The sequence below is a fragment of the Lissotriton vulgaris genome, chromosome 6 (assembly GCF_964263255.1).
Source record: "Lissotriton vulgaris chromosome 6, aLisVul1.2, whole genome shotgun sequence".
NCBI lineage: Eukaryota > Metazoa > Chordata > Amphibia > Caudata > Salamandridae > Lissotriton > Lissotriton vulgaris.
Window position 1 is genome coordinate 1,008,626,963 of NC_141694.1, and position 21,864 is coordinate 1,008,648,826.

Here is a 21,864-nt window from a genome sequence, read left to right on the forward strand (position 1 = left end):
TGGGGCTCTGTGTGTGTGTGGGGCTCTGTGTGTGTGGGGGGCTCTGTGTGTGTGGGGGGGCTCTGTGTGTGTGGGGGGGCTCTGTGTGTGTGTGGGGCTCTGTGTGTGTGTGGGGCTCTGTGTGTGTGTGGGGCTCTGTGTGGGGGGGCTCTGTGTGGGGGGGCTCTGTGTGTGGGGGGCTCTGTGTGTGGGGGGGGCTCTGTGTGTGGGGGGCTCTGTGTGTGGGGGGGGGCTCTGTGTGTGGGGGGGGCTCTGTGTGTGGGGGGGGGCTCTGTGTGTGTGGGGGGCTCTGTGTGTGTGGGGCTCTGTGTGTGTGGGGCTCTGTGTGTGTGGGGCTCTGTGTGTGTGGGGCTCTGTGTGTGTGGGGGGATCTGTGTGTGTGGGGGGCTCTGTGTGTGTGGGGGGCTCTGTGTGTGTGGGGGGCTCTGTGTGTGTGGGGGGCTCTGTGTGTGTGGGGGGCTCTGTGTGTGTGGGGGGCTCTGTGTGTGTGGGGGGCTCTGTGTGTGGGGGGCTCTGTGTGTGGGGGGGCTCTGTGTGTGTGGGGGGCTCTGTGTGTGGGGGGGCTCTGTGTGTGTGGGGGGCTCTGTGTGTGTGTGGGGCTCTGTGTGTGGGGGGCTCTGTGTGTGTGGGGCTCTGTGTGTGTGGGGCTCTGTGTGTGTGGGGCTCTGTGTGTGTGTGGGGCTCTGTGTGTGTGTGGGGCTCTGTGTGTGTGTGTGGGGCTCTGTGTGTGTGTGGGGCTCTGTGTGTGTGGGGGGCTCTGTGTGTGTGGGGGGCTCTGTGTGTGTGGGGGGGCTCTGTGTGTGTGGGGGGGCTCTGTGTGTGTGGGGGGGCTCTGTGTGTGTGGGGGGGCTCTGTGTGTGTGGGGGGGCTCTGTGTGTGTGGGGGGCTCCGTGTGTGTGTGGGGGAGCTCTGTGTGGGGGCTCTGTGTGTGTGTGTGGGGCTCTGTGTGTGGTGCTCTGTGTGTGGGGCTCTGTCTGTGGGGCTCTGTGTGTGGGGCTCTGTGTGTTGGTGGCTCTGTGTGTCGGTGGCTCTGTGTGTGGGCCTGTGTGTGTGGGGGGCTCCGTGTGTGTGGGGGGGGGCTTTCTGTGTGTGGGGGAGCTCTGTGTGGGGGCTCTGTGTGTGTGTGGGGGACTCAGTGTGTGGGGCTCTGTGTGTGGGGCTCTGTGTGTGGGGCTCTGTGTGTCGGTGGCTCTGTGTGTCGGTGGCTCTGTGTGTCGGTGGCTCTGTGTGTGGGCCTGTGTGTGTGGGGGGCTCCGTGTGTGTGGGGGGGGCTTTCTGTGTGTGGGGGGGGGCTTTCTGTGTGTGGGGGGGCTCTCTGTGTGTGTGGGGGGCTCTCTGTGTGTGTGGTGTGCTCTGTGTGTGTGGGGGGGCTCTCTGTGTGTGTGTGTGGTGTGCTCCGTGTGTGTGGGGGGGCTCTCTGTGTGTGGGGGAGCTCTCTGTGTGTGTGGGGGAGCTCTCTGTGTGTGTGGGGGGCTCTGTGTGTGGGGGCTCTGTGTGTGGGGGGCTCTGTGTGTGTGTGGGGGGCTCTGTGTGTGTGTGGGGGGCTCTGTGTGTGTATGGGGGGCTCTGTGTGTGTGTGGGGGGCTCTGTGTATGTGTGTGTGTGGGGCTCTGTGTGTGTGTGTGGGGCTCTGTGTGTGTGTGTGGGGCTCTGTGTGTGTGGGGCGCTCTGTGTGGGGCTCTGTGTGTGTGGCTCTATGTATGTGTGTGTGGCTCTGTGTGTGTGTGGTCTGTGTGTGTGTGTGTGTGGCTCTCTCTGTGTGTGAGTGGTCGCAAGCGTGGAAAATAAACCTCCTGGCGAGATTCTCAACGCGGGGAGGTCAGGTTTCTCATTGTGAGTGCTTGCTTATGCTTGCGACCGCTCGCCATGAGAAACTACCAGTCCGCGTTGAGAAAGCTGCCGCTTGAGTAGAAATCTACTCGAGCGGCAGAAAACGACTGCTTGCACTGTGCAAGATGCAGTTTGCACTGATTTCACAGTGCCGGATGCTTGTCTGCACTGTGCAATCAGTACAAACAGCATTTTGTACAGTGCACTACGCAGTTCGCGTAGCTACGCTTAGCTTGCGTAGTGCAAAGTGCACTTCGCGTAGCGCTCCTACGCGAACTACGCCCAGGGTTAGTTGTAATTTGGATACTATTTCCAAACTTTTCCCCCAAATAACAAAAATAAAGCTATATTAAACAAGCAGTAGAAAAGGCAGGAAGAAGTTGCCAGCATTGCAAGGACACAAATACTAGAAGACATTTTAATAATAAGTCTTTGTTTAATAGGGTTGTTCCTCTGTACATAATGTATTTTTTGTTATATTTAAGGTAACAAAAATGCTGAACACTTTATTATAAATTTCAACTTGCTGCACAGCAGCTACACTACTCTACAACATAACTTAAAAACATAGGCATAACCTATAGCTCTGGTTAAACACTTAAAAGTTAAACACTTAAAAGGCTCTGAGTGTGTGTGGGTGGCTGTGTGTGCGTGGCTGTGTGTGTGTTTGGCTCTGTGTGAGTGTGTGTGTGTGTGGCTCTGTGTGTGTGTCTGTGTGTGGCTCTCTGTCTGTGTGGGGCTCTGTGTGTGGGGGGGCTCTCTGTGTGTGTGGGGGGCTCTCTGTGTGTGCGGGGCTTTCTGTGTGTGTGTGTGGCTCTGTGTGTGTGGCTCTGTGTGTGTGGCTCTGTGTGTGTGGCTCTGTGTGTGTGTGGCTCTATGTGTGTGTGTGTGGGGCTCTGTCTGTGTGGGGCTCAGTGTGGGGCTCTGTGTGTGTGGGTCTGTGTGTTTGTGTGTGGCATTTGCGAGAGAATAAGCTATTGCCATTGTAAATGACAATGCCATTTATTTATCTGTTTTCAAAACCAACGCATAAATACAAATTTTGCCGTGCTCCTCCGAGAGGAATCCGCAGGACTCCGGAAATTCCCCATTGCACAGCTCTGGGGCGATCTTCTAACGTCCTTCCAACGAGCCTGTCACGGACAGGGGATAACTTGAACTAGTATGACCCTGCGCCGCCACGGAGACGAGGAACACTGCGGGCAACTCGAAGCGTTGCCCCAATGATCACTGGCGCCTCCACCCCCCCTACACTTACATAGCGAGCCCGCGCTCATCTGCTCACTCCTGCCCACTTACTGTGCGTGCCCCGCCGCAGATAGTGGTCTGATACGTCTGGCACATCAGTTGGCGTCCCCTGCTTGACAGATCCTGATCATATCCTTTGGAGAAGGACCCCTCCTACAGCTGCCCTCTGGAATAATTGACCACATGCCCTCACTCGTGCCCCCCCCCCCCCCATGCGCTATCCACTCACACCCCGCCCTGGAACCACAGACCCCTCACCAAGGCTGCAACTACCCCCCCTCTCCCCCACATACCGCGCCTATGGACGCAACTGATCCCTTACCCTCCCTTCCCTAGTTCCTTCACTATTGCGTTAGATTCAGTAATGGTTTGTTCAATGGTCACGTTCCCTGATCAAGCCCTTTATGGTTACAAACGAAGATCCAACACGCTGTGACTATGTCGCGAAACGACATGCGCCTATAGTTACGTTACATCTCTGTTGCCATGACATGCCACAACACAACACATGCACGGGACGTTAGACATACCTGGGATAATTGCACTGTGACACTGGCCGGACGAACCCGCACGCAGGCCTCCGCCTCTGGCAATCATTCATATATCGTTGACACAGGAGGGTTCAACTCACACTGAGACAACAACCATCTGAGACTCCGCTGTGGTGGCCATCGCCTGGCGTCGTCGACTATACATGACTAACACTTGCGTTAGTGAGCTATACCGCTATACGATTATCCGCGACATGGTGGCATCACAGGCACAAGAACTTTGATACCTTTATCCTCAGTCCGCACGTTACTTGATAATTGCTGCTGCTGTTAGATTATGTTATGGACTTGAATTGCAGCTCCTACAGTGCAGATGCTAGATGGACAGTGATATGTTCAACCCAACAACAAAAATTATAAAACCTGTAGACCTCACAGTTACAGCATTGTACAGTGAATTATGTTTCCGTACTCATCCTGAACTACGCCGCCGGACCCCCGGGTTGCCGGCTAATTGGCTGTGTTACACTACCAGTATTACATCTAAATGTTCATCTTTGATGCCGGCACCTGCGGGCAGCAGGCTACGCGACATGTACAACTGTGTATTCTTTGTTTATGTGCACAATAAAGGTCTTAAAAATAATAATAAAAAAAATACAAATTTGCCATTTGCAATGCCAATAGCTCTAACTTTTGCAAAGGCGAGACAGTTACATTGTAAATGCTTGTTTTGTGATGCTTTCTTGGTTCAGCCAGGAAAGTCGATCTTGCATTTCCAACCCTCTTATCTCTACCCCCACTACCCCTCTCATCTCTCCCTCCCACTGCCTCCTCATCTTGTACTCCCACTGCCCTCTCTCATTCCTCCCTCACACTCCATCTCCTCTCTGTACTGGGTACTCACACACGCTGCCTTCCTCAACAGCATTCGACTCTGACAATGTACTCTATGCCACTCTACTCTGCATCACTCCACTTTGTGCCACTCTAATCTATTCTGTACAACTGCACCCCTCATCACTGCGCTGTATCCAACTCTACACCTTAGCACTTTACCTTGCACCGCTCCACTAAACTTCACTCTACTCTGAAGTAATCTACTCTATGCCACTGCACTCTATACCACTTTGTGACACGCCACTCTGTCATCGCCCTCTGTGGCACTGCAATCTACTCTGCACTCTCTATTTAATGCACTGCACTCTATGCCAATGACTCTACACCACTTCACTCAAAACCAGTGCACTCTACGCCAATCTATTATGCACCACTGTACTTTACGCCACTTCACTCTAGTCTACTCTATTCTATGACACGCCACAATATTCCACTTTATGATGCTCTACTCCATTAAACTCTACTCCACTCTACCTGATACCACTCCACTGTACAACACTCTACTCAACTCTAATCCACTCTACGATACTACTCCACTCAGCTCCCTCTATGCCACTTTACTCCACTCTATTCTGTGAGGCACTGCCCCACTGCATCATCTTTACTTCACCTCCACACCATCACCTCAGTCTGCCCTTGGGATCTGGCATCTGTTGATACTCCCCTAGTGTCCGTCCGCTGCTCGTGTTGTAATTAACCCTGGGCGAAGTACTACGCTATGCTCGCGTAGTTTGTGAAGTTTGCGCTACTTCGCACTATGCGAATTGCACGTAGCACAGTGCAAACACGCTTAACTGTCATTTTTTCCTTGCTCATGGTCCTCAACGTCAAGTTGGCGACTGCGAGCGAGCAAAATGACATCCCGGCGAGACTTTTTCCTCGTTCTCGATCAGCAACATCAAGTTGCCGATCGCAAGCGTGGAAAATAAACCTCCTGGAGAGATTCTCATCGCGGGGAGGTCAGGTTTCTCATTGTGAGTGCTCGCTTATGCTTGCGACCGCTCGCAATGAGAAACTACCAGTCCGCGTTGAGAAAGCTGCCGCTTGAGTAGAAATCTACTCGAGCGGCAGAAAACGACTGCTTGCACTGTGCAAGATGCAGTTTGCACTGATTGCACAGTGCAGACAAGCATCCGGCACTGTGCAATCCGTGCGAACAGCATTTTGCACAGTGCACTACGCAGTTTGCGTAGCTACGCTTAGCTTGCGTAGTGCAGAGTGCACTTCGCGTAGCGCTCCTACGCGAACTACGCCCAGGGTTAGTTGTAATTTGGATACTATTTCCAAACTTTTCCCCCAAATAACAAAAATAAAGCTATAATAAACAAGCAGTAGAAAAGGCAGGAAGAAGTTGCCAGCATTGCAAGGACACAAATACTAGAAGACATTTTTATAATAATTCTTTGTTTAATAGGGTTGTTCCTCTGTACATAATGTCTTTTTTGGTATATTTAAGGTAACAAAAATGCTGAACACTTTATTATAAATTTCAACCTGCTGCACAGCAGCTACACTACTCTACAACATAACTTAACAAGCATTTGCAATGCAATAGGTCTCGCATTAGGAAAGTTTGAGCTATTGGTATTGTAAATGACATTTTTTTTATTTATGTGTTGGTTTTGAAAATAGCCAAATTAATAGCTTTGTCAGTTACAATGCCAATACTTTTACCTTTTGCAAATGTGACCCCTATAGCATTTGTAATGCAACATGTTTTGTATTTACGTGATTTATCAAAGCACCGTGCAAGCTTTCACGCAGTGCCATAAACTGGTGGGACTGTCCCATTAACAGCACTACTAGCCGCCGTAAACAATAAACAGGGGCATGCTGTGGGAGATGATAGCAGGGGAAGGGCAGTGCACGGCCCGCCATAGTTAAATATAAACAGTGGCGTGGAGGGGGGGCTGCGAGGGAGGTGAAAAATGTGCAGTCACTCAAAGTGGGAGGAGCCAATGGGTTAAGTAGGCTGACCCACTGTCACATGATGTATGCTGTGGTTGGTGGAAGCAAAATATTAAAGGCAATTTAAAAGACCAATGAATGAAGCTTGATGATGAAAAAACCTTCAATTATCAATATCTCACACAAATGTTTTGGAAAAACAATAGTCGACCAGACAGTAAGTCAAGACCTAAAAACAGTAGTTCATTAATGCACTGATTTAAATGACATGAGCCCTGCTGCTTTGCATATACTTTCCCATTTGCATGAACCCCCAGTTGATGGCAGAGAATAGGGAGAAGGGTCTCCTTCCCTGGCCCAACAAATCTGCAGGTGATGGACCCTCAAACACGGGGTGTTATGAGGCACTAAATCTCCCACGAGGGGTGGTATGTACGGTCATTTTTCTGCCCCCACTGAAGAGACAGAAATTGAGTAGTAACATGTTTGTAAAATCATAGACTGTAGAAGTATATTTGGTACAGACGTAGCCAAACTACAAAAGCATTGTCCTTAAATAATATCTCCCTGCAAAAACAGATCTACCTTTGGTCCCTAGCAACACCCAGCCCTGCCAGGGCTCAAGTTAGAACAGTAATTCCGAAAAACGGTTGGAAAGTAAGCCTGGCTGGATTAATGAATTAAATATTTCTGTACACTGTGTTTTTGTAAGGCCAAGATTTAGGTTAACTACATTTTGGAATTATTATTTTTGTAAAAAATGTTTGAGGAATCTGAAGCGTGAAGATTTTAAATAATCCGAGTTAGACACTGTAACTCCTTGTTTTCAATCAATCAATCAGTAACTTTATTTTGGCTATAAGCCATAAAAGCACAGAAGATAAAAGACAAAAATAAAACCATTTTAAGGCATATCATTTAAAAGTACAATAATGTGAATCTTAGAAGAGCCCATAACTCTTTGCTTTTAGGTGGGCACCAGCAAAATGGATGCTTTGAGCAAAACATCAAAAAATAAATGAAAAAATAAATAAAAGTGTGGCCAGCTATTCCTAAAACTGGGCATGGAACTATAAATATGTTATACACAATAAAAAGAATGATCAGGCAATAAAGGTTAAGATATATAAATACTGTAAAAAGGTTCCTATATACTACAAATAAGTATTGCGCATCTTATTCTCCATCTGTTAGTATACATGCAAACAGATTACCGCTTTTCAGGTTTTCCTGGAAAGTACTGATCTTGTGCCTTGCTTTCCACATACACATCAGATAACGAGAGAGAGCAAAAATTATCAATCTGCTTATAATGTGTCTCAGAATCCTGATTGCTATCTTATGTTCCCTTACTCCCGCATTTCAACAGAGCGGGAATATCCAACACCTCCTGGAATTCAAATAGGTTGGACAGAATTACATAATGTGCTCAATAGTTTCTTTTTGGTCCCCACATGATGGGCACTTTAACTCATTAACCCATGATGTGTACTCCCACTTAGCAGTAAATGTCTGGAGAGACTTGGTTCCATACTAGAATTACAAGAACAGTCGCAGGGCAAGGGGAGGCTCTATTTAGTCCAGAAAGGCCTTCGGCTTAAAGGAGTCTTTAACTGTAAGAAAGGCATCTGTTAACGGATCATGGCTTGGATGTGTGGGAAAAAAATTGTCTCTATGTTGTCAATATGTGGTCTTGATGAGTGCTTTGTGAGTAACGCCAGCCTGGTCTGGTCTGGGGCACTCCATAGACCATCACGACCAATCTCTGACAATATGCCATTCACATGCTTTGACAACATGAGCTGGGGAGAAATTGCACTCCACCACCAGATGCACAGCTTGTTCCATCATTAGTTACCACAACTACAACTTTCTCCGCTTTTCCACAAATGTATTCCATGTAATCCAAAAGTTTATATGGCTCATCATTTTTCATCCTGTCACATGTGGGGCCCTTGTGCATTCAACTGTTTCTAGTGTGCATTCAACTGTTTCTAGTGTGCAGATACGCCGATCCGGGACTTTTTCTAACGCATGACGAATGCAAAAAACATCCTCAGTAGTTCATTTCTTTACCCAATGCATTTCGGCCTCTTTATTGCCCTTCTTTAGGGGTTCCCTACAAATTTAAGATATTTGACATTAGTTTACGTGTTCAGACCTCTATGCATCAAAAACTACCATGCATTAAACAATTCCTGTCTCGGTTTTTGTGGCAATAATAAACGTTTTCCCTCTAAATGCGCCACAACGCGCATAAAAATGTACCCAAAGCAGCCTATCCCAAACCCCATTCCTCTCACGTATTCGATGTCCCTACCCATATTTAAACCCCACAATTAGGTTTCCCCATCTCCTAGATAGAAAAGCTACTTAACATTCACCCGTACCCATCTACAGAACTGCAAAAGCATCCCCATACCTTCTTCATGTTGGATCATAATCTCCTTCTCCAAGTATTCCTTTCAGTACAGAATATCAACTCCTTCCTGCTGTTTTCCTTTCAATTTTTATAACGTGACTCCACCCCTTCAACAATGGCCAATCCTATTGCGTAGTCTCATAATCTCCCAACCATCACTACTCCAAGTCCCATAAGGCACTACTATAGATGCCTAATTGACCCAGATCTAATAATAACCAGTAACTGACATTTACATTGACCCACTTCCCGTTACATCGCCCTGCCCAGGTACCTCTCAAATATACAAATACCCCGCCCACCCGCTGATGTTAACAAACACGTCGATTAAAACCAACTTATGATGCTGACTTCCTAAGACATAGAATTCAACACGTATGACTATGTGTCAATAAAAAGCATGTGTTGATGCGTGAATATTCCTACAAAGTCCGATCCGAAAAACTATCTGTCATGATGTTTTCTTCTCCTGGGACGAGTTGTTGAGTTTGCCATCGCACATGTGACTTCCTCCATAGTAATCTCTTTTTAACACTTCTCAATGGGTGCAACTTGGAAGGAGGGCAGAAAATACATACAGTGAGTTCAACAAGGGGTTGTCCAAGTGCACACCCGTTTTCACTAATAAGTTCACCATCTCTCTGTACATCAAAATGTTTTTGTCTTAAGCGTGCAACCCAGAAATACGGCCTGCCCAAATGCCGCATACATGTATATAGGAACCTTTTTACAATATGTGTAACACATACACATATAATGAACGACCATAACAGACACATAATAGGGTGTAAGGTTGCAAATGCCGAGGACCGCAATACCAAGTGCGCAGAACGACTGCCGATATTATATACACTGCTGCGGGACAGTTCAGTTTCGAAAACGAGGCCTGACACGCAAAAGGAATTTCCGGCCGGGAGAAAAGAGAGGCGTGACACGCACTGAAGGGGCGGAGAAACAACGGAGCGGGCTGCGGAGTCTGGTCTGACACGGAGGGCAGGACGAGAGGAGCCGGTGAGGGGGGGCGCGGGGCACATTCCCGCCCCCCCCCCCCCCCCGTGATGGAAGCCCTGCTTGTGCCCAGTGAGCGGGGTTGGGAGTGTGTGTGTGCGGGTTTGTAAGAGGGGGGAGGGGGGTGCGCGCGCTTGTATGTGCCTGCGTGTGTTGTGCCTGTCTGCGTGTGTGTGTGTGCGCGAGCGCGCGCGTGTGCCTGTGCGTGCAGGGGATGGGGCCTGCCTGTGTGTGCGCCGTGTTTGCATGCAAGCCCTGCGGTCTGCGCAAGCGCGCTCGCTCCCGCGGTGAAATCCGACACTGGGAAAGCTCGTGACACTTTGGTGTCCACTTTCCCAAATACGGATAGCATTAGTTGTCGAGCTGACAGCATTCATGCTTCGCATGAATGCTAACGTCAGCTCGACCTAAAAAACATAGGCATAACCTACAGCTCTGGTTAAACACTTAAAAGGTCCCAAAGGCAAAACCTATTGGCTTTGCCAATGGTTGTCTAATCATGGATTGCCTGTAGGATCACTGTTGTCTCTCCTGCTTCCTGAGCACTATCAATTCGAAATTCCCCACCACTAGTCTGTTTCGGTCTTGCTGATTGTGCCTTAAATTTGTTGATTTTAGCTTGGACCGTGGTCACAAGAGGTTTGTTGCACCCAATAGTGGTCATTGGGACTCTCTGGCTACTTTGGTGGCCAGAGAATTCAGATGCATTATGATCAGTTTGGGTCCCGGCCCACCTGTCCTGTTATAGTCTGACTACATGTGGCAAGTTTTGATGTCAGATATCAGGGCAGTGTGTGGTGATGCCGGTATCGCCTTGCCACTGCCGCAGGCTTCAGTGTGGCTGCGGCATCCTGGACCAAAAGAAGTGTTCTATGTTTGTGATGGAGCCACCAGCAAGTTTTAAATGCAGCATGGTAGAAGAACTTCCTCCAGGACTCCCACTAGACCACAGTCCTGCCTGCCGTCCCCAGTTCCACCAGTCTGATGCCCCCCTGCAGGATGGCTAAGGTTTTTCAGGTGTGCCTCATTGCCCTGCCACCGCCCAAAGCCTCGGGCCCCCGCTCAGCGTTCACATGGCCTACCTGACAGCACAGCAACAAGGGGCCCAAAATGTACACTCTGGGCCACAGTGGACGGGGTCCCCCCCAACCACTGCAGCAGGCTGCGCGGCTGGATCCATTACCGTGGCACCCACCATGATGCCGAGTCTCGGATCGTGTTGCAGTCACCTTGAGTGGCCACGTAGTCGCCGCAGCCCACCCGCTTCCCCCTCTGGGTCCCTGGAAGTCCGATCCAGCACGGCTGGGTTGTGGTGCCTTTCTGAGTACTAATGAGGTAAGGCTTAGGTTTCATCCCTATGTTAGTTCCCTTGAGTGCAGGATTTGATTGGGTCTTATTTGTGTGCTTTCACTAAAATAATGCTTGTTTTGCAGTTTTGGGCTTGTGCTAAAGCTTATACTTGATACAGAACTGAGATAGTTATGATGGCAAGCCAATGATCATGGTTATAGACCTTATTTGTTTTTGAAATCGTATGCAGGTCCAATGCAGGTCTGAGTTGGCTATGGTGACATGCCAATGATAATAGATAGGGAGAGGTCTGAATGGTTCCATAGGAAGAAATATTTCTGATGACATAGATCTGATCTGTTAGTTATGAAAAGTTATGATAAAAGCTGTAGGCATGACATATTGATTGTGAAACATTTTAAAATCAATAGGTATTTAGTTACGGGTGGATTGTTATTTCTCTGTATTAAATGTCTACAGATAAGTATTTTGTTAAATGAAATGTCACAGATTACCTTTGTAGGGAAGGATGTTGGCGGTGGGCACAGCCTACGACAAACTGTAGGGGGAAGAGAAGATTTGCCCTGTAATAATTTTTGCTAGAATTGGTTCCCAGATGTCTGCCAGGATTTTGTAACAGAGAAAATCATTAAATCATCCATTCATCCTTGTATATAAAATCATATCTATACAGGTACATTGAGGGACTTTGGGTGAGCTCTGCTCTGCTATTGGCCTGTCTGTCATTTACAATCTGCCTCCATCTGTGACTTGTGTTCTGCATGGGATAATAGTTCAGCACACATCAGTCATCAGCTCTCTTGCACTGTGAATGATGGCACTTTCTGATCACAGGCGTATACCCTCCTGAAAATGAGTGCTGCAGTCAGGGCTGGTTGGCCAGTCATTTAGTTACAATGTTCTCCTTTTATAGTTTCCCTTTCATTTCTTTGCTTCTATTCTTTTTATTTGAATATTTCGTAAGATCCTACAGCTCTACAGGCAGAGATGTTGGATCACTTGCCTCTCTCTTTATCTGCAGTGTGCCACGTCTTACATGGCCACTTCCTCTAAACCAGTAGACCATAATAGAGGTTAATTCCAACCGATTTAGCTTTTTTTGAATTCTTACCAAATAGTATTGTCTAGCTGGAATTTGAGTTTAATCCGGTTACAGTATGATAACAATGTTATATTTGTGCTAATTATAGCATGTTATTGCTCCTCCAGTTGACCTAATATTTCCGAATGATTAAGTGTTTTCCAACTGTGCCTTACAAAGGTACCCTCATCATCTGAAATAGCCAGCCTTTATCCAATTTCCACAATTTCGTAAGCGTATTTGTTTTTTTCGTAGACCATGCTTTTGCAAAATATATTTACTGGAGCTCTCCCAGTTCGTTTACGTCTGATTTCTATCACTGAAACACTATACTAAAGTATTATCAGTACCCGTAAGTAGGCATTTTTGGTATTTCATTAATTTATTATCTCTTACAGAAGGGGTTGTTCTGCGTCCAGAATCTTTCAGAGGTGCTCTCGACTTCCAAAATGTCCACTTTGCATACCCAATCCGTCCAGAAACCCCTATTTTCCAAGGGTTGGATCTTTCCATTCCAGCAGGCTCAGTCATGGCTGTGGTTGGCCCAAGTGGCTCGGGCAAGTCAACGCTGATATCACTGTTGCTAAGATTGTATGACCCAATTTCAGGTAGGTTCTTATTTAACGTGTATTTAGATAACGCAGAACATTACCCATTTCTTTGCATATGTTTATATGTTTAGGCATGCATCTTTATTACATGGCATTTTAAATCTGTTCTGGGAACCATCCATGATTCACTTCAAATACCTCACTGAAGTGAACAATGCACCTACCATTTGATGCCTGGAGCTGTAAGAAGAAAAGGCAGTTCCTGTAGTTTGCTTCCGATTTATTTAGATGTTTTGAGATTCGAATTTACGGATGCAAAATAACATGTCTGGCTCTTTTAGTTTCTCAGGTAACAGATACAGTTTTATATGGACTGTTAGATGGCTACTGTGAGTAACCTAGCTAATCAGCATCAGGGTACACTAACGCATAATATCTTGACAGATTTTAGGCCTTTATCTATTGTATTACATTTCTTCATTACTCTATTGAGCCTTGAGCTGCATTTGTTTTTTTCACTCGCTTGTAAATTGCCTGGTTCTATTGTCTCGGTGAACCTGCACACTATGTCCTAATTATTTTTTAGGTCTCGCCTGTCAATGCGCATGCGCATCGAGCTTGCGAGTCTATGGTGGCTTATCCACTCTTTATCCCCAACTTGCAAGGAATCGTGGCGATTCCTTGCAGTGCACGAGAAATTTAAGCTCAATGCGCATGCGCATTGAGCTTAAATGCGCGTGCACATGCCCCCAGCCGCCTGCCTTGCCTACTCTCCCAGCTGGTGCCGCTCCACCCCCTGCGGCATCAAAGGCTTTCACGGCCGGCCGGCCATGCTTTCAGTTTCACGACCGGCCGGCCGTGTGAAGCCCGCTCTCCCTGCTCCGCCCCCTGCTCCGGCCGAGACGCATTTCTCCTCCCTCCTCCAGTTAAAGGAGCCTAACCCCAAACCAATCATGCATCGTGGTCGCACCATAATCTGCATTTGTTTTATTTTACCTATAAAATGTAAACCATTAACGAGTCTGAGCATTCTTACAATTAAACGCTCTGATGTGTTCACATCCCCTGCTAAAGCCCTTGGACTCGCTCTTCCTATGGGCTACTTCAAACATGACTCGTTATTTTGCCTTACTTGGTTGCAGTGTTACTAAAGCCATCGAATGCAGCCCAATCTGTAGACTAGTGTAAAAGCATGCACCGTGATGTTGAAAAAAGCGATGTCCTGGCGAATGCTTTCCAGTGCCTTATTTATTTCCGTTGTGTTTTCTCTTTGTCCTGAACTTTGACCCGCCTCCTTGCCTGGAGGCTCAGAAAAGAGACAGCGCGCGGGAGCCTCTGTCAGGCACGCAGCATGTCGCGCACGGTTGAGTTCACCGTGAGAGCGCCTACCCCCCTCGCCTCACCACTCGGTTCTTAAGGTTTGTTGTCCAAATGCGGCAATGCCCGGGGCTGGGACCAATTACCATCTGCTGTTGTCATTAACATTAATACCAAGATACAGTTGCACATTTGTGATTGAATTGACGGGAAAATATGACAGGATATTGTGGTATTCCAGTCTCTTAATTTAACGTTCGTTTTCATTGTGTAACGTAGCTTGCACCTAACCATGACGCGTTTCTTCTAGCATGTTCCCAAATCATGTCTCTTTGTTGCTTTAGGTGCGGTACGCTAATGAGAAATGATGATCGTTGTCTGAGAGAAAGCAATTGTTAAATTGTTGTAGACTCTAATGGCTTACAGCTGGGTATGTTTTCGAATTTGTTCTCGCTAGCCCAGGCTCATTTTTAGCCACCGTCAGTCAGTCAACCCCTCACCCTCAACCCCTCACTCACCCTCAACCCCTCACTCACCCTCACTCTCACTCATCCTCACTCACCTTCAACCCCTCACCCTCACTCACCCTCACTCACCCTCAACCCCTCACCCTCACTCACTCACCCTCAACCCCTCACCCTCAACCCCTCACTCACCCTCACTCTCACTCATCCTCACTCAACCACCCTCAACCTCACTCACCCTCAACCCCTCACCCTCACTCACCCTCAACCCCTCACCCTCACTCACTCACCCTCAACCCCTCACCCTCACTCACCCACCCTCAACCCCTCACCCTCACTCACCCTCAACCCCTCACCCTCAACCCCTCACCCTCACTCACCCTCAACCCCTCACCCTCAATCCCTCACCCTCAACCCCTCACCCTCAACCCCTCACCCTCATTCACCCTCACCCTCACTCACCCTCAACCCCTCACCCTCACTCACCCTCACCCACTCAAACTCACCCTCACTCACCCTCAACCCCTCACCCACCCTCACCCTCACTCACCCTGACCATCACTCACCCTCAACCCCTCACTCACCCTCACCCTCACTCACCCTCAACCCCTCACTCACCCTCACTCACCCTCACTCACCCTCACTCACCCTCAACCCCTCACCCTCACTCACCCTCAACCCCTCACCCTCAAACCCTCACTCACCCTCAACCCCTCACTCACCCTCAACCCCTCACCCTCAACCCCTCACTCACCCTCACTCTCACTCATCCTCACTCACCCTCAACCCCTCACCCACCCTCACCCTCACTCACCCTCACTCACCCTCACTCACTCACCCTCAACCCCTCACCCTCAACCCCTCACTCACCCTCACTCTCACTCACCCTCACTCAGCCTCAACTACTCCCCCTCACCCTCACTCACCCAAAACCCCTCACCCTCACTCACCCTCACCCTCACTCACCCTCAACACCTCACTCACCCTCACTCATCCTCACCCTCACTCACCCTCACCCACCCTCAACACCTCAACCTCAACCCACCCTCACTCACCCTCACTCACCCTCACTCTCACTCACCCTCAACCCCTCACCCTCACTCACCCTCACTCACCCTCACCCTCACTCACCCTCACTCTCACTCACCCTCAACCCCTCACCCTCACTCACCCTCACTCACCCTCACTCACCCTCACCCTCACACAGTGCAATAGTTCTCAGACCATTTCAGTTAGAGCTTTTAGAAATGTTTATGGCTTTTTTTATTTGTAATACTTTAGCATTGGCTACAGGAAACAAAAATGCTAAACATTTACAAAAAAACCCATAAACAATTCTAAAAGCACTAACTCTAATGGTGCGAGACCTATTGCATTTCCAATGCTTGTTTTATTAGAGCAATTTTTAAAACTGTTTATTTATGCAGTTTTTCATAGTGCAAACATGACTCTGGTATCGAGTGTGTTAGAAAAGAGCAGACACAAGGTACAGATACTGTGCTCTGTCTGTTGTTGGAGCTGAATTTTGAAGAGGGACTGCAAGTCCCAGGGGGCAAGCGCACCACCCACACCTGTGCTGCTTGGAGGAGGACGCCCACGCCTACGAACCAGCGCTACATCTTGCTGCTCCCGCTTCGCAGGAGCCGCTGTGCTCTGTCTGTTGTTGGAGCTAGATTTTGAAGAGGGACTGCAAGTCCCAGGGGGCAAGCGCACCACCCACTCCTGTGCTGCTTGGAGGAGGACGCCCATACGCCTATTTAGGTATTCGCCACTGCCGCATCGCGGAGCGGGCCGTGCCGGGCGAAGCCCGGGCCAAGGGCGGGCCTGTTTGAGTCCGCGAGAGGCTGGGCTGGGCTGGGCCATCTCTTAGTTCCAGCTACCCGAAATCACTTGACATCTCGCTAGCCCAGTTAGTGGATTTTTGCTTTGTCCTGTCTTTGGTTAAACTGCCAACTTTATAAAACCAAGTTAAGATATGGCAACAGGAAAGTGGCTGGAGCAGGTTATTTTGTATGTCGTAGGAACATTAGACCAATTCATTACGAGGGCTTCATCTGGTTTGGCCCAAGAGATAGAAATCACGGAGCGTAGACTCTCTATGGATTCAGTATTTTCAAAAAGGTCGTCTTTGGGGAGGATCATGAACGTTCATTCACCACAGAGTTTCTCGGCCCCCCCTCTCCCCTATGCCTCAGACGCTGAGTCCGGATCTACAACAAAATTACTGTTTAGTAAAAGATAAGGTGGCGACCGGAGGTGAGGCATTGCAATCTACCCCAAATAACATTGTATTATGTAAAGCCTTGGTCCATAATCAGCCAATTACATCGAAGGACCATACACAAGGGACAATTACCAAAAGGAAGCGTGGGGGAGCCGAGCAGAAGGGGAAGAACCCTAAAATACCCAAACTAACCAAAACGGCCGAAATTAAATCTGTTGGTTCGACAATCAGCGAGGACCCATCGCAAACCCTTGATGTTGTAAATAAAGGGAACCCAGATGGAAGTGGTATTGGACTGCCTACGTCGATTGACGAATATCTGTCCAAGATGGGTAACATGATGAAATCGTCCCTGGAACTGATATTATTGAGAGTCTTGTCAATCGAGAATAGGCTTGTGGAACTTGAGTCCTCATTGACCCTTGTTGTAAGTGCTACGAAGAGTAGTTCACCTGGTGGTGGGCAATCTAGAGACTCGTCGAGGGAGGGGATTGGAGGTGGGTCTGTAGCGACTTTAGTTTTTGGCAGGTTCCAATTTAATTCCATCTGTGGTTGCGGGACCTCGACCAATCGATAAAAACTATGAGGCCTGGAATTACCACTCCACCAGTACCTGTGACCATAGATCTTCAGGTTTACTCTTGTATTGGTAATAGAGAACCTCAGGGACAGCCCCAGCCCAGGTTAACGGGTTCTGCCCATAGGGGAAACCAGATTGGAAATGAGACAGAAAGTGTTTATCAACATCTATACTTCCCCCTGAGTGCGCGCCCTATGTCACCGTTATGACTGGAGTCCCAGCACTCAAGCAAGGGCAAGTAGAAATCTACGCGCAATTGAAGAACAAGACAATGCACTGGTTAACTGTCAACAGAACACTTCCCCGCGATATACAGTCCAAAATCTTATTTGTAGGAAGGGTGGATTGGGTAGGATCCAAGAAGAAAAACATCATAGGGGACTGCATCGTCGTTAATTTTAATGACCTTAGGGTTGCTGAACATATCTGTTGGGGTGTATTGGCAACTGGGTGGGGGCGGAGATCATCCCCATTTATAAAAAGGGATTACCAATGGAACCGGCAAACTACAGGCCAATTAGCCTCATTGATGTATCCCAAAAAATCTACACTAGGGTTTTACTAAAACGTTTGCAGGATTGGATGAGTGACTAAGACATCCTTACACCGCTACAAGCAGGCTTTAGGGCCAAAACCTCCACAATAGATCAGTTATTTATTCTCCAGTTCATTTATTGGAAGCATATTGTGTTTGGCGGAGGTAGTCTATATTTTAATGACCCTAGGGTTGCCGAACATATCTGTTGGGGTGTATTGGTAAATCCATATACTAACATACAGGCTAGGTATTTGAGTTACTTTTACATTCCGCCAGACTCTGTCTGATTCAGGGAACTTTGAACCAGTGAGAGGCAGGAGGGGCCATCTCTCCAGGACGACAACTTGTTCAAATGGGGGCCAACAATTCTCAGTACCTCTGTATAATAGATTTGCGCGACTGGACTCAGTGGATTGACTGAATTCAGTTGCCACTGATCAGGTTGCCATTATGGCTGGGCAGACGGTGCTGATTAATGAAGGGTCCCCAGGGAGGATGGCGCCTGAACCCTTAAGATATAACGAAGTAGGGAGTAGCAATACTGAAGGACAACCCATTGACGATAATAGTGCTGAGGGCCTCACCCAAGAAACCATAAGGGGTACAACTAATTGCGCTGATAATTTAGGCGCTAATTATAATAACGGGCCTGATGCTAAAGCAGGGAGTGCTTTAGAGGACACTAAAGGTGGTATAAAAGTGTTGTCTTGGAACATTGCGGGCCTTGTGTCCAAACTTGATATACCAGATTGGAGGGAGTTCATCGACTCACATTGGATATGCCTCCTGCAAGAGACTTGGACCCTAACCCCTGTCCATAGAATGGGGTTTGTTACATATTACGAGCCAGCAGTTAAGGGGCCTAAAGGCAGACCGTCGGGGGGATTGTGTATTTGGGTGGGAATCCATCTTGGTCTTGAGGCAAGGAGACTTGATACCCACAGCCCTGATATAACTTGTATTCTCCTGACAACTAAGAACTCTGAAAAATTGGCACTTATAAACATCTATTCTCGTCCAGTCCAGTACGGAGGGACCTCCCCGACTCTGGAATCTTTGAATAACTTTTTGAAATCTCTTCCGGGTGATGTGTACCTCCTAATTGGCGGGGACTTTAACTGCCATTATGAACCCCTTAATGGTATTTCGCAACCTATTTCTGCTGATGAGGATGCAATATGGTCAATCCCACCGCCAAGGGGTGGACACCAGTTGTTCTCCAAATTACCTCCCTAACTTTAACTTTTTCCATAAGGGCCTGTAATGGGCGTTTTTTTCCGAAAGACAACCCAGGCCAACCAACGTTTGAAAGAGCGGGCCAAACATCGGCAATTGATTCTTTCTTAATTAGGACCAAATTATGGCAAAAAGTTCTAGATTTTAGTATTGTTGCAGCGCATTGAAAGTGACCATAACCCCCGGTCACTCTTGTAGATATTTGTCCTAATGAGGCAGACCATTGTGCTGCAATTCCACTTAGTGGTGATTATAGACTCGGGGCTGGAGGGAGGCGTATCCGCTGGGCCAAAATTATTCAATCTACAGAAACAATGACAAGAATGTACAAAACTATAATTCCATCGCTAGAAAAGGCAAGCATTGTGTCAGAAAATCCCCCTAACAGCGTATGCTGTGAGGACCTGGGTGTAATCCACCAGGAAGGAAATGGTCGCAATCCTGGTGGATTTCTTTTTCAATACCCGGCCCAACAAGAGTAAATACCATGGTGATAAGAATCATTGGTTCAATAGGGGATGTAGGGAAGCAAAGCAAACTCTCCTATCCTCCCTTAAGGAGGGTAATCGGTTACGTATTAAGGAAGCTAGGGCAGTTTAATTTTTTTTTATTTTAAACGCAAAAATAGAATGGGAAGCAGAAAGATGGCAGACCATTAAGTCCGCCTTAGAGGCAAAAGATGTAAAGGCCTTCTGGAATCTGGTCCATACTGGAAAGCCAGAGGGCAAATCTACCATCAACCTAAATGTCTGCGAAGAAGCATGACGCTTACATTTTAAAGAACTATATTCAAACCCTCAGTTAAAGCAAGTGAGCTACCAGTCTGTCTTTTAAATCCCGATCCCACTTGGTGTATACCACCCTGTACAGTGGCCGAGGTACAACTGGCCTTAGTCAAGCTCCAAAGGAATAAAGCGCCCGGCTTGGACAGGATTCCAGGAGATTTGTACAGAGAGGAACAGGCAGTATGGGCCCCTTACCTACAATTAATATTTAATGCAATTTTAGGGGGCCTTCCAGCCCCCCGTACCTGGGTGGGGGCGGAGATCAACCCCTATTTATAAAAAGGGATTACCCATGGAACCAGCAAACTACAGGCCAATTAGCCTCATTGATGTATCCCAAAAAATCTACGCTAGGGTTTTACTACAACGTTTGCAGGATTGGATGAGTGACTAAGACATCCTTGCACCGCTACAAGCAGGCTTTAGGGCCAAAACCTCCACAATAGATCAGTTATTTAGGTCTAGTTAATGTATTGGAAGCATATTGTGTTTGGCGGGGGTAGTCTATATCTGACCTTCGTAGATCTGAAATCGGCATTTGTGGACTGTAGCCAGCTTTGGAGTATTTTGCTGGCTCTGGGGGTTCCACCATATCTATGCTATCAGTTCAAACGTATTCACGATGGTGCCTTTGCGAGAGTAAGGTATGGGAAGACTGGACAAGTGACTGCCCCATTCCCTGTAGACAAGAGGGTCAGGCAGGGATGTGTACTCGCGCTGACCCTCTTTTCTCTTTTTTTAAATGGGTGATAGAAGATCTTCTTGCCATCAAGGATATAGACTGCCCGAAACTGGCATCACGCAGGTTTCCCGCACTTATGTTTGCGGATGACACGCTGCTGCTCTCAAAGTCATCAATGGGCATGCAGCATGTGCTAAACGCTTTTTGCCAGTTTTGTCAAAAAAGAAATATTGTGGTCAACATCAATAAAACCAAATATATATGGTATTTAATGCAAACTCCAACAATTGTCCCCATCCAATGATGGAGGATAGACCCCTGGAAAGGGTATCCGTCTGATTATTTCGGCCTCACGCTGAACGACAAAATGGGGTGGGGTCCGCAGATGGATAAGGCTAATCTGGACACTTTCTTTGTGCAATTGGTATGGAAAATCTCTGGACATATGCAAAAGCTTCTTGTCTCGAGATACCTACAAAATCATTGAAAACTGCACTTAAAGAGTTCAAACTTATGGAAATTTTTCAGTCAGTAAAACTAACAATTCTTACATATCTGGGTTCTTTGATTGTAAGTGCCATTATGAATTTGAGCAGGTGCTAGATTCTATTCAGCCGACATTAGCAAAAAAGCTATTCCTTCAGTTTAGATATGGTACTCTACCTTTATTCGCAACTACTAGTAAGTGGGTGGGAATCCCAAATCGCCTCTGCCCTGGATGCAGAGTAGAGGAGGAAACAGTAACTCATGCAGTACTCTTCTGTTTGGCATACAAAAAACCTAGGCAGAAATGGATAATCCAATTGTGTAGGAACCTGGGTATCAGGAATTATCCTGAATTCTTCAGGATCCTAAGAACAGATACTAATCCACTTTATGTGGTTTCAATAGCAAAGTTCCTGCATTCCATGTTGCTAATTTGCAGAAACCTGCTAAAATTCGATTCGATTGTTTGCGTTGTATGGCACCGCCTATTTTGTAATGGAATCGCTGAGTTTTAAATCTTATCTTTAGTTGGAGGGAGAATCAGTTCGATTTAGTTTGGGATCGGGAGTCTAGTGTGCTAGTTTTAGAAATTTTAGAACTGTATATAGAAACCTACATTTTTTTAATGTGTTCTTTTACATATTTGATATTTTTATGTCTTAATGACTTTTATGTAATTGTATTGATGTATTAGCCCGAATTTGATAATGTACGCAACCAATTTCTATTTCTAACCCCACCCTGTCTCTGTAATTGTTGGAATCGAATGTGCTTTTATTGTTATAAGTAACCGCAATAAAGT

At 47.3% G+C, this 21,864-nt stretch overlaps 1 protein-coding gene across 2 annotated transcripts in view; it reads left to right on the plus strand.

Annotated features, from left to right (window-relative positions):
- The window catches only part of ABCB10 (ATP binding cassette subfamily B member 10), a 1,632,094-nt gene that overhangs the window by 1,012,733 nt on the left and 597,497 nt on the right, over window positions 1-21,864 (plus strand). For both annotated transcript variants that reach the window (XM_086927071.1, XM_086927070.1), the window contains exon 8: window positions 12,598-12,807. In XM_086927071.1, the coding sequence (XP_086783197.1) occupies window positions 12,598-12,807 (210 nt within the window). The remainder of the gene's footprint in view (window positions 1-12,597; window positions 12,808-21,864) is intronic.